A 13,118-nucleotide genomic window follows, 5' to 3' on the forward strand; every position below is an offset into this window, starting at 1 on the left:
ATCCACAGACGCACACTGATGGAAAGAGTTCCACCGGTGTGGTTTCTGCCAAGATGAACAACATTAGAAAGGTCACGGGTTGTGGCTGACAACACTTGCCTATCTGAGACCTTTACGGGTCATGGATGACAAAGTGACAATATATAAGAAGAGGAAGAACAAGTGAAAGAGGAAATAATGGCAGCAGTCTCCTATTATCTCTCGCTTTCTGTCGTTGCGTGTCTCTGCATCTTCTCAGTCTCTTCGCTGTCAGATCATGAAAGCTTCCTCCGTTGCTTCTCCCACGTTTCGCCAACCACCAACTTGTCTCAGCTCCTCTACCTCCCTAACAGCCCCGACTACTCCTCCCTCCTCTTTTCCTCCATCCAAAACCTCCGGTTCGCATCCTCTGAAACGCCAAAGCCCCTCCTCATCGTCGCACCGGCCGACGAGTTCCAAGTCCAAGCATCGGTCATATGCTGCAGGAGTCACGGGCTGCCGATCCGAGCCCGGAGCGGGGGCCACGACTACGAAGGGTTGTCCTACCGATCCGAGAAGGCCAGCAGCTTCGTGTTGCTCGATCTAGAGAAGCTCCGTTCGGTGACCGTCGACGTCGAGCATGGCGTGGCATGGGTGGAGGCAGGTGCTACTCTCGGCGAACTGTACTACAAGGTTGCAGAGAAGAGCGGGCGTCTTGGGTTTCCGGCTGGTGTCTGCCCGACGGTCGCCGTCGGTGGCCACCTAAGCGGGGGCGGCTTCGGTCCTTTGTCGCGGAAGTATGGCCTCGCAGCTGACAACATTCTGGACGCCAAGATGGTGGATGCTGACGGCAGGATCTTGGACAAGGAGTCCATGGGCGAGAACCTCTTCTGGGCCATAAGAGGCGGCGGAGGAGCCAGCTTTGGCATCATCATCTCTTGGAAGGTGAAGCTCGTCCACGTTCCTGCCACTGTGAGCGTGTTCACCGTTCGCCGAACGATGGAGCAGGGAGCGATAGAGCTCGTTCACCGATGGCAGAACACTGCTCACAAGCTCCACGAGGATCTACTCCTCAGGGTTGACATCGTCCACGTGAACAGAGGAGATCGGAGGGTGGTGGAGGCGGCGTTCAAGTCCTTGTTTCTCGGGCACTGCGATGGGCTGCTCCGACACATGGGCGAGCACTTCCCGGCGCTGGGCGTGGAGAGGAATGACTGCAGAGAGATGAGCTGGATCGACTCGGCAGTCTACGCCGCCGGCTACACGAACGGAGAACTTGCAGAGATTCTGGTGAACAGGGAGCTGCAGCCGAAGGACTTCAACAAAGGCAAGTCCGACTACGTCACGGAGCCCATCCCGGTGAGTGGATGGGAAGCCATTTGGGCGAGGCTCTCCGAGGAGGGAGCTACGGGTTCCATGCACATGGATCCTTGGGGAGGGAGGATGAGTGAGATCTCGGAGTCGGACATCCCATTCCCACACAGGAAGGGGAATCTCTTCATCATCCTCTACCTCTCAACATGGAGAGATGAAGGCGTCGCAGCGTCAACCAAGCATCTGGGCTGGATCAGGAGCATGTTCCGCTTCATGACTCCGTACGTCTCCAAACGCCCTCGAGCTGCGTATCTCAACTACAGGGACCTCGACTTGGGAAGAAACGAGGAGGGCAATGCGAGCTACCGGAAGGCCATGGCGTGGGGTGAGAGGTACTTCAAGAACAACTTCCGAAGGCTGGCTATGGTGAAGGGCGAGGTGGATCCCCATAACTTCTTCAGCAACGAGCAGAGCGTGCCGCCTCTTCTCGCTGAGACCGGCAAGAGGCCACAGAAGATCTGCTCCACAAGCATGTCGATTTCAGATCAGAGGTCACCAATCAAGTACATGCTGTGATCTCGTCGTCGCCAAGCAAATCTTGGTATCTGTAAGGCCACATTTTGGAAGCAATCTTAATGTTTTGTTTGAAGGAGATAAAGACCACTAAAAAATTCATAATTTTAAGCTTATTTTTTAATCTTAAATTCCTATCTTGTCCTTTTATGATTATTGGAGGCAAAACCGAGGTCACTTTCGGTAAATCGATATTATTTATGAGGCTATTTTTTAATATCTTTTTCTTTATTTTTTCTGGTATATATATAAACCGCCATTCGTTTATTCGTTGCGGTCGCTGTTGTTCGTCTCGTCTTTCCTCTTCCTCTGTCGACTCCAAGAAACGACCCAAAACCCTAATCTCCGATTGGGAATGGCGAGCAGCAATCTACCCCCGAGGATCATCAAGGTGCTTCTTCCCGTCTCCCGATCTGTGCTCCGATCTCCCATTTTTTCCTCCCGAGATCTCCGTCGAAGATCTGATTCTGTCTCTTTGTCTCTTTCTTTCTTTCTTGACGCCTCGCTCGAACAGGAAACGCAGAGATTGCTCAGCGAACCGGGTAATGTTCGATCTCTGCGTGTTAGTGATATCTTGGTCGGATTGATGTTCTTGATCTGCTTGGAAATCTGTGGGGAGATTGTTTGGGGTGTTAGGGTTTGTTCTTTCCCTAGTCAGCTTCATCTCGGTGTCCTTTGTTGCAGCTCCTGGGATCAGTGCATCTCCGTCGGAAGAAAACATGCGCTACTTCAACGTGATGATCCTTGGCCCGGCACAGTCTCCTTACGAAGGTTCTTTTCCTGTAGATGGATTTCTTTTGGATGTTCAGTACTCAAATCAATCTTGTATAACATTTTCTGGTATTTTGTGTGCCTACCTCGGGTTTTTTACTTTAGTTGACGTAGTCCTATCTTGGGAGGCACTTCCTCCTCCTTAAATTGGAACGAGCAGTGCTGTGGGTCCTGCCACATGTGTTTGTTCAAGGAAAAAAGTAGAAGTATATGAATTTTAGAAAGTGTTACTGTGAATAGTGTATTTTAGGATGGGATTAGATCTAGACAAGAATATATCTGCTTAGTTGAGATTATTTTTTTGCATTGTGGTGTCAGATCTACCATTGATGCCACCCTCTAGTTTAACTTACCTTCTGTTTATCGATTTACTACTTTCCAAACGGGCGTATGCTGGTTGATGGGTTGATGGTATAGCTAGAGGACAGCAGTCTGCATTGGCATGGAGATAGAAAATTGTTAGATGAGAAAATTCCAAGGAAACCATTATTATATCAAATTAATTCTAGTTTTTTGTTTAGGGTGAATGTGTCATAAATGTTTAACTGACTTAATCAGGATAAGTCCATCTACATATGTGATCAACCAGACTTTTTGATAGGTTATCCTTAGTGAGCGTTGATGCAGTAGTTGGTAAACCGAGGATGGTTAATGCTTATTTTAAGGTTAATCAGACTTTCCATCCTTCTAAAACTGGCTAACATTTACTTTTTGTTTGACACTACAATTCAGTATTTTTTTATTCTTTGAATTTTTTGTTTGGAAATTTTTTCTATGCTATATTTTATTAGAAATTGTACTTTCTAGTGGATTACTGCATGTTTTTGATGAAGTTTAGTGGCAATTGCTTACAACATGTCTTCATGAGATTTAAGTTGTTTCAAGTAGTGAACAGTAGAATTTTTCGGATATCCATTCACATTTAAGTTGTGGAATAGTAACTTCTCAAAGACATTATATGTTATTTATGCTTAGTTATCATGCGCTATGTTAATTGTTTTCCTCCTATTTTATATCATTTCTTTATTAGGAGGTGTTTTTAAGCTTGAATTGTTCTTGCCTGAAGAGTACCCAATGGCTGCCCCCAAGGTACAAGCATCATCGATGTGATTGTTTTGTTAAATTTATTACTAGTCAATGAGTTTGTGTGCACAAGAATAACACTTTTGGTAGTTGATTAATGTAATTGTCTTGTATGCATACTCATTCTTTCACAATAGCATTAAGATAATAACATTTACTTAGTTGAATCGAGGTTGAACTTTTGTGCAATGGTGAAGTTTCTCCTCTGCAACTCGAGTGGCCAAGATTCAAGTCACAAAAACCACCTCTGTATAAACTATATGAGGTAAGGCTACACATGTTGATCCTTCCCAGGCCCTTGGTGGGAACGGTGTCCACTGGGTTCACCCTTTACATTTGCTTAGTTGAAATGTACTTCACTGCATATTTCAAAATTTCCAACTTCACAAATATGAAGCATCACTATATCTAGACATGGCTCACGCATAGTTAGAAATATTTGAATTACATTTCATTACCTAGAGATCGGGAAAAATCACTCATCTATTCTTTGTTCAATATTAATAAAAAACTCTGATGCTACAAATGAAATTTAAATAAACCATAAAATTTCCATTCATTTGGTTGTTTAATTTGATAAATTTAGAAAACCTAGTTACCGTTTTAAGTTCATATTTGTTGTTGTATTTTTCTCCTAATTGCTTCATGAACTTGAAATTTCTTTACCATTGAGTATGTTGGTGCATAATGTGAACTTGAAGCATCAGAATTTTTAGCATGAAACCAAGCATTTAGTATGATTGATAAGCGCTGTCCAAGTTGAAATAAATTTGTGTCTGTGACATGATCTTGCATTGATGATTGGTAGAGTTGGTCCTGAAGGTAAGAGTTCTGATGCAATATAGTTCAGACACATCTTAGATGGCATTGGAATGTCTCAAGGGGGTCAATCTAGGGAGAATACTAGAGTCAGGAAAGGACCTATCACTTTTGCATGTGGAAGTCTTTGATGAAGACTTTGCTAAATAATCGAAGTTGGCATCCAGATTTTTTGCTTGAGCCATTTAGGTCACCTTTTTGGTACATATATTCCCCCTATTTCTATGTATTTATGGGGAGGCTGGAAGATCATGTTGACTGTTGCAAAGGCATGCAAAGTAGTTAGAGAAGTTGATAATAACTGTAGAGGTAGCCTATATGTTGATTTTGAAGGGCAACTCTACAATTGGAATACAAAATCTGGTGATCATGGTAAATTGGTAAGTTATTTGCACTTCTACATGATTTACTTGGATGTCTTTTGATGACTTCACCTGCTAGCAACTTTCCATTTCATAGAATCTCAACCCTTTGTTGGATTTGGTAAGTTCCTGCACAGTTTACAGTCATAGCATTAGCTGTATTAGGCCCATTCATGTATAAGAAGCCAGAATATTATGACTGCATAATGTTGCCAAGGATTAACAAAGCTTATAATTATTATTTTTTATATGTTAAGATAAAAGCTGATTTTTATAATGGCAATGTTTTGTGTAAATATCGTTATGCAAATTAAGCTCTCTACATGGATTTGAAAAGCATGGAGAATCAGGGATAAAGAACTCTAGTTTAGCCTTGTGTTGTTGGTCATTAGCTTTGTGAAAGGAGTTTAAGAAATTCTTTGCAAGCTGAAGTTGGAAATAGACACAAGCAATTATTTAATATTCCTTGTTCTACCAAAGCATAACCTCTTTTAAGGATTGCTGTTTAAACTCAACAGAGTTCCCCACCCATTATTCATCTTGTGCTAAACCAGTAAGCTAATTTATTGTGGTGATGTTGCCCTTGATTCTGCTAGTAGTAGGAATGTGTGCATGTGCTCATAGAAAGGTGATGGCAAATGTTTCAAGATGGTCATTCAAGTCTTTCTCATATCAAACATGGTGTTCATGTTGGAAATTTCATGGGCGAGAGACTTTATAAAAGATGAATCACCTTTGGGCCTGCTGTCAATCAGATGTGATCCCAGAAACTGATTCTTTGCAAAAGCAGATCTTAGCAAGAAAAGGACCATATCATTAAAACCCATAAATCTATCATATCCTACATGCAGTTTTTTGGTTTTACATTCATTTGCTTTTAATTTCTGCTAATACAATCTGATTGGCCCTGATACGTGGGATTGACTACTACTGTTACTACTTTCGATTTTCTGTTTGTGAAGTTTGAGCTTTCTGTTCATTCTATTAGTCCCTGATTTTTGTTTCGCCTATTCTTTTGTGAAGTTTGAGCTTTCTGTTCATTCTGTTCTGGTATCCTCTGTTACAGGTCCGCTTTCTAACAAAAATCTACCATCCGAATATTGACAAGGCAAGCAGATATCTCATCATTCTCTGTTCATGCTTTGGAGGTGCTATTAGTGTATTGAAATGGTAAAATGATTCTTGCAGCTTGGACGTATATGCCTTGATATACTTAAAGATAAATGGAGTCCAGCCCTACAAATTCGGACTGTGTTGCTGAGGTGACCTTCACGTGTGACTTGAGCTATTATATTGCAGTCATAACTTGTTGAACTTTTTATGATTTTCATGGTCAGGGGTGCGTTTAGCACATTATTTTTTCTCTGAAAGCACTTTTTCTTAGTTAACTGTTTTTTTCTCGTCATTATGAAAGTAAAGTTTATCAACTTTAAGAAAAGAACTTAAAGTGGGTCATTGTTAACCAGTGTTTTTTTTAAGGCTTCAAGATATTTTATGTTTGTGTTTTAAATATACTATATGTTACCTTATTTTTTAAGGCTTCAAGATATTTTATGTTTGTGTTTTAAATATACTATTCATTTACCTTATTGTTTTATTTATGGATAAAAAATAAGAGGAACTTGTGTGTGCTTACGCGTGCGCGTGCACACACACACACACACACTCAAGAGATTCTGTATGTGATTTTTCTAAATTTAAAATTTCATGCATCCCTCCATTTTTATAACATGTAAAATGACATATATCTTTATATTTTCTTTAGATAACCTCTGAGGCATATTTAACAAAATAAACAAACAAAAAATAAAACAAAAAGATGAAGGACATAGCAGAGAGACGAGGGAGAGAGGAGGGAGGGGAAAAGATGACTGCAACTTCATGCTATTGTTTTTTGATAGTCAACTTGAGTAATTATTTGTTGTCTTGATGGGTGTAGTTACTTGAATTTAATCTTTATGAGGGCATGTACAAACTGATTTGTTTATGTTTTAGATACTTAATATGCTAGTAGTACATTTTGTGGCTTGATTGTGAGGTATCTGGTTTCAATAGTGATAATAATTGTAAAGAAAACCAATCAAATCTACCATTGTGGTTGAGTCGCTCAATTCTTTGAGGTTTCTTTGTTTCACGTTTTGTACCAGTATTCAAGCACTGCTAAGTGCTCCAAACCCGGATGACCCGCTTTCGGAGAATATTGCAAAACATTGGAAGACAAATGAAGCCGAAGCCGTAGAAACAGGTCAGCTTATTGTTTGCTTGGAACATTATTGTTTTATGCTTTTGTTTATGTTGTGTACGTCTTGGATAATGCAGCAAGAGAATGGACTCGTCTGTACGCAACTGGAGCATAACGACATACATGGAGAGAAGTTTTAACATGTAAGTGCTGGAAACTGATCATAAATTGCCAACATTCGCACTGGTGTTGATCATTTTCGTAGTCGTGGCACTTTTTTAATGTATCAGTGTAAACCTTAGTTTTGTCAGATTCCAATGGTTTGCTACTACAGTGTTCCCCATTTAATGTCGGTATCAAATTTATGCCTGGGTTGGTGTGTTTGCTTAACCTGGTTTCAGATGAAGGCCCGATAACTGCTTCTTAACCTGCCTTTGAGCCTTTGCGGACCTGACCTACTCTCATGTTGTAGTAACTAGAGAGAATCATACACGAATTCAATGCATCCAAACATTAACCAAAATAATTAAGTAAACCAGGGATGTGGTCATAGTTCTATGATGCAGCCGCATATCTCATGCAACTCGTCAATTCGCGGCAGATGGTGCCACGCGTGGCGTGGCCTCACCGGAGAAGGGACTGCCTTCTTCGCTGAAGGTGTTGGAAGTTGCATCATGTCTTCCGCTGCTTGAGGAATTTAGATTGATGGAGAGGTGATACAGAATAACGTGGGATGAAAAGAAAGAAGACTTTTTATAAATGAATTGATCAAATCAATTTCAGGAAATAAATAAATATATAAATTTGATCAAAGGAGCTGAAGTCAATTCCAAGAATTAATAGCAAATTAATTAGGACAGTAAGTGTACACTCTCGATTGATCTTAAGAAAAAAAAATCATGTATCTCAGAGTTCTATCGACTGAATTGCCCGAATCCCTGTCAATTTTCACTGGCTTGTTCTTGTAATATAAAACCAAAATAAAATCAAGAAAATGTTATTGCAAAAGATTCTGCCAAACTAATGAGAGAAGATCTTTATAATATAATATGAAAGATATTATTTCTCGATGATCCCATAGACCTTTACAAAAGACTTTTGTTTGTACTAGTTCTAGGTAGTAAAAATTAGTCAACTAAGAATGTCAAATAATTAAAAGAAACATAAAAATAAAAATAATTAAAAATAATTTTTTCATGATATTGTGAATCTTGGTACCTATTTGTATATTACCATGATATCTTTATAATAATATAGTATACTTCTTTTTTAAGTATTTATATATTTTGAAAGATTTGAGGCTCCTAGGCTTTTGATCAAGTTTATTTAGCTTTTTTTTTCTTCAAATTTACTTGGTCAATTCTTTTATAAAAGCTTTCTTCTTCTTCTTCTTCTTCTTCTTCTCCTACTTTAATCCTCTCTATTTGAAGAAAAGTCCAATCGAGTTTATGTTTATATATAATTAAATTTCATTTGGAAAGTAACCATGCAAATATTATGTAGTAGAGAATTTTCTTAGGATGATCTTGATAGTAAACAAGTTTGTTACGTACAACTTGAAAGGAGGTACAATAATTTAATGGGATACATCATAGAATAATAGAAAAAGATAAGGAAATACATCGGTAATCACATCCAAGGCACTCAATCTATAACCGAGTACACTGATGAGTTATATGTCTTTTAACCAGATATAATTTATTAGAGTTAAAAGACTAGCAAACAATAAGATATATCAATAAATTAAAATTTATAATCAAAGATAAAATATTATTGACTTAACCTCGAATTATTACCTAGCAATTCTCTGATAACATGACATACTCTTAACAAATAAGAGAAAATCAGTCAATATAACCTATAAATCAATGCACAAGTACCATAAGAGTAACAAGATAAGATAAGCATATCCCAACTACCATAAACAATTTATATGCTTGACCCATGATTGAAAAATATTTCATATGTAGGGAGCTTAGTTATTATTCCAATGAGTGTCATGCTGATAAGATTGTCAACCTTACATATGACAAATATGATTTAAAAAAAAAGATACCTAAGATGATACGATTGATGATATTGATAATACCGGAACAAATAAGAAGAAAGAGAACATATAATATATATTATTACTCATCTCAAGACAAGAAGATCCATCTCTCGACATAAGAAAAATTTTCATTCTTAATGTATTTTTATTAATAAAATCTATGCATTGATCATGGACAATAGAAGCTCTGATGATATTGTATCCAAATTACTAATGAGATAATTAAAATAATAGACGAGCTTCATTGTAACTAAGATGTAGTTGGTATGAATACGTGATATGTGTTATTTGAAAGGTCATGATGTGATGTGAATGCAACCCATTTTAGAAAAAAGAATACTTATGCATTATAGTAAAATAAGAAGAAAATTTTCATTCTACTAACTAACAAAAATAGAAATGAATCTAACACTTCTGAAGTGAAATGGGAAAGTTTTACTTTTCCATTTCTAATTATGAGCAGGAATTCATTATCAGTTCTAAAAAAAAAAAGAGCATGTTATATTTTTATTATGAAATACAATCCAACTTTAGAAGTTATGATATAATGGGAAGAAAATTATCATCCTAATTTTATGATCGATGAAAATGTCATCTTAAATCAATAATAAAAAAAATTAAAGTTAAAAATATTTAAGTAACATTTTGTTATATTACAAAACTGAATCGTTTTATGCATATTCTATTCATGTAAAAATCGATCGGGTCACATTCTGATTTTCCAACACATTTATTAGAATAATTGAATCAAACTTTTTGATAGTTTAATTTTTGATTTTTTTGATTTGACCATTGGGTTCGAGTAGATTCTATTAACTATGCATTAATACTCTACTTAATATTTTATTATTAAGACATGAAATTATAATTACAATTATATAGTTTCTAAAACTAAATATACATCAAATCAGTCAAATGAATTGTTTATATATTCTCATGGAATCAATCAAAGGATCATTTTCCTTTCATAATTGAATCAACCAAAAGATTATTTCCTTTCAAATACATTCTAATCAACCAATTTATTGGCAAATTTCTTTCTTTCTCTTCATTTCTCTTCTTCTATCTTCCATTGCAGACTTGTTTTCACTTCATTGATTTTTTTAGAGAGAGAACACTGATCAATCATATTTATACTTACAGAAGAAAATGAAAGAAAAATAGAGATCTACATCTCTACTAAAACTCTAAAACAACTTGCATTCTATCTTATCGAGTTCCTTCTGATGCATGCATCTCACATACCCATTAGCAAGACCGCAGCACCGCCATGGAGCACCGGTGGCGGTGGCGGCCTGGTTTGGCTTCCCCCACCTGGTTTGGCTTCTGCGGCAGCCTTCCCCAGCTCGGCGTCGGTCCGGCACACCGGGCACGTGGAGTTACTCCGTAGCCACAGGTCGACGCAGGCTGCATGGAACATGTGATCGCAGTTGGGCAGCACTCTTGCCATCTCCCCCTCCTCCAGGATGCTAAGGCAGACGGCGCACTCCACGGCATCAGCGGCTTTCCCGTAGGCGAAATAAGGGAGGGCGGCGATGGCGGAGGGATCGAGCCCGGCCGGCTTCCGCCGATCGTGGGCGGCAGCTCCGGGCCGCAGGCGCCGGACGAAAAGGTGGCGGGCGCAGACGATGACGAGGTAGAGGAGGATGAAGACGCTGAAGGAGATGCCGACGAGCTCCAGTATGGTGTCCAAATCGCAGCAGGCTGTTCTGTTAGCCATGGGAGTGCTGCCATGGTTGGACATACTGCTTATGGACGGATGAGGCGTTGACGACTTCCCCCACCAACCCTTATCTCTTAACCATTAATACCAAGAAATTTGCATCCACATACATACACACCCATACATACAACCCTATATATATATATATATATATATATATATATATAGAGAGAGAGAGAGAGAGAGAGAGAGAGTGAGTGTGAGAGAGAGAGAGGTGAGATCTGATCAGAAACCTCACCCTCTCCCCTACCTCCATCGGGCGCAGGCACACTCGCACTTGCCGCGCCCCCACTGCCACCTCCTCATCGCCGAGGTCACCAATTTTCGGTCATGAAGCACGCGGGCGGTGGTCGGGCAGCCTCGACGGTCGTGCCCGAGGAGATACTGAGAGTACTACTTTGCACGTTATGCCTCAGAACCTCAAGACACATCAAGTCAGAATCCGTACTAAGACACTACTCAACATATCACGTGTCAAGAGCCCCAAGACACCTCAAGTTAGAATCTGTACTAAGATACTGTTTGACACATCCATCACGTCAACCCGTGTACGATCGAATATAAAGATTTCTGATCGTCATCTAGCCAAGGAAGAAAAAAAAGGTAAAAAAATCAATTAATCACTCCACTAACTTGCTCGTCGGAGGGCTCTCGTCGGGTGATCCCTGCGAGAACTATTTTTGTAGGAAAACGCGATCACCTCACGAAGGCGAGCTGCCAACCACTCGGGAATTGTCATTCAGTGCACGAAGGAGAGCAGCTAATCGACCCAGATCCCGACTAACGCCAACCTGCACCCCTTCCCGAGGGCATAGCCACCTCACAAAGACGAGTTCACCCCAAAGAAGGAGAGACGTAGCTCGACATACACGACGCTCGGATCGGCACACCAAGAAACGCTGATCAGCACCCCGACGAGAGAGCCCGATCGACCTCGGCATCCAGCTCAACCGACAGAAGACTCCCGATATCAACCCGTGGATCAAGTCATGCTGACTCACCATCCACGACACATTTGTGGGTAGATTAGAAGTTATTCCCCTCTTCTCCTCAATGATAAAAAAGATGAAACATACGGTGGTGTGACGATCTTGATTTCTTGCGGCCCTGTTGACCAGACGACGGCTTGCAGAGAGTCAAATCGTGGGGTGTACTGAAGGTTGACCGACACAAATATGGTGAGCTGGAAATAAAGATTCCTTTACGAGACAAAACCAATTCCAACTTCTTTAAGCAAATGCATACACTCGCTTTCTTTTTGAGACATTAAATTCGATCTATGAGGGAAATTGATGTTGATGTGGGTAAAATGAGACAGGAGGGTATGGATCAGCTCTGCTGCGAGAGTTCCTGTGATCCCACTATCTTCACCCGTGTCATCCTCCTGTTTGGGAGTTCTGCAATTGTTCGACTTGCCACCAACTCATCTCAATCTGCTACAGCTGCCTCTGTTCCTTGCCGTGGAAGCAATCTACTAGTCTTCTTCAAGACCGAGAAGACGTGTTGGGCTTTCTTTGCTTTGACGCTGCTTCCTCCGTAATATATGTATCTGAAGCTGGTGGTTCGATTCAGAACACCGATAGGGGAAGAGCATGTGTTGCGATGGTGAGTGCAGGCCTCTGGGGTGGCTGTTGGGCCTCCCCTTCGCCTTCCTCTCCCTCCTCGTCTCCGTCGTCGGCGTCGCCGTTTGGATCGTCGGGTAATCCTGATACCTCTCTCATCATCCTCTAGTTTCGTTGGTTCACAGTTCGATGAAGTGATGATGGTGATGGTGATGACATGGTTCGCAGGTTGCTGCTGTCTTGCATCTGCCCTTGCTGTCTGTGCGTGACGGTGCTGGTGGAGGTGGCCATTGAGCTCGTCAAGGCCCCTCTCCATGTCATGGAGTGGTTCACCTCGCAGATCCCCTGTTAGCGACATCCTGCTTTCATCTATCTTTCTTTCTTTCTTTCTTTCTTTCCCCTGTTTTCCTGTTCTCGAGTTGCCATTGGAAGACTGTGGTGTGTGAATGAGTGACGCTGCTGTAGATTTCTTGCTATTCATCTCTCTTCTCTCGTTTAGCTTGTAATAAATCTGTGACACAAACAAAAGCTTCCCTCAGTATCTGAGCTGATCAATCACCCGAGGAGAACACCAAGCGAATAATGGCTCGACACATCCAAAAGCAAGAGATCAGGCACAACTGGCAGCAACGAAGTGTGATCCACATCATAAAGTAGCCAAAGAATCTACTTTCTTTGATGGAGTTGATGCTTTTCTCCAAAAAGAAATAAGTTGATGTTT

At 40.5% G+C, this 13,118-nt stretch overlaps 4 protein-coding genes across 4 annotated transcripts; 3 read left to right on the forward strand and 1 right to left on the reverse strand.

The window, feature by feature from the left end:
* The first annotated feature begins 92 nt into the window (after nt 1–92).
* LOC103983321 (tetrahydroberberine oxidase-like) lies at nt 93–1,958 on the forward strand. Its single transcript, XM_065149148.1, has one exon. It carries the CDS (start codon nt 178–180, stop codon nt 1,846–1,848), a length of 1,671 nt encoding a protein of 556 aa, XP_065005220.1. The 5' UTR covers nt 93–177; the 3' UTR covers nt 1,849–1,958.
* Nucleotides 1,959–2,104: 146 nt separating this feature from the next.
* LOC135636934 (ubiquitin-conjugating enzyme E2 36-like) lies at nt 2,105–7,452 on the forward strand. The gene is made up of 8 exons (XM_065149149.1): nt 2,105–2,236; nt 2,360–2,387; nt 2,530–2,616; nt 3,647–3,705; nt 5,947–5,988; nt 6,069–6,142; nt 7,028–7,125; nt 7,200–7,452. Exons 1-8 carry the CDS (start codon nt 2,201–2,203, stop codon nt 7,235–7,237), a joined length of 462 nt encoding a protein of 153 aa, XP_065005221.1. The 5' UTR covers nt 2,105–2,200; the 3' UTR covers nt 7,238–7,452.
* Nucleotides 7,453–10,179: 2,727 nt separating this feature from the next.
* LOC135634737 (RING-H2 finger protein ATL39-like) lies at nt 10,180–10,919 on the reverse strand. The gene has a single exon (XM_065145285.1). The coding sequence runs from the start codon at nt 10,854–10,856 to the stop codon at nt 10,350–10,352; it is 507 nt and encodes a 168-aa protein (XP_065001357.1). The 5' UTR covers nt 10,857–10,919; the 3' UTR covers nt 10,180–10,349.
* Nucleotides 10,920–12,302: 1,383 nt separating this feature from the next.
* Nucleotides 12,303–12,935, forward strand: LOC135637282 (signaling peptide TAXIMIN 1). The gene is made up of 2 exons (XM_065149908.1): nt 12,303–12,534; nt 12,626–12,935. The coding sequence occupies exons 1-2, from the start codon at nt 12,428–12,430 to the stop codon at nt 12,747–12,749; spliced, it is 231 nt and encodes a 76-aa protein (XP_065005980.1). The 5' UTR covers nt 12,303–12,427; the 3' UTR covers nt 12,750–12,935.
* The last annotated feature ends 183 nt before the right edge of the window (nt 12,936–13,118 follow it).

Source organism: Musa acuminata, chromosome BXJ3-4 (assembly GCF_036884655.1).
Source record: "Musa acuminata AAA Group cultivar baxijiao chromosome BXJ3-4, Cavendish_Baxijiao_AAA, whole genome shotgun sequence".
Taxonomy (NCBI): domain Eukaryota; kingdom Viridiplantae; phylum Streptophyta; class Magnoliopsida; order Zingiberales; family Musaceae; genus Musa; species Musa acuminata.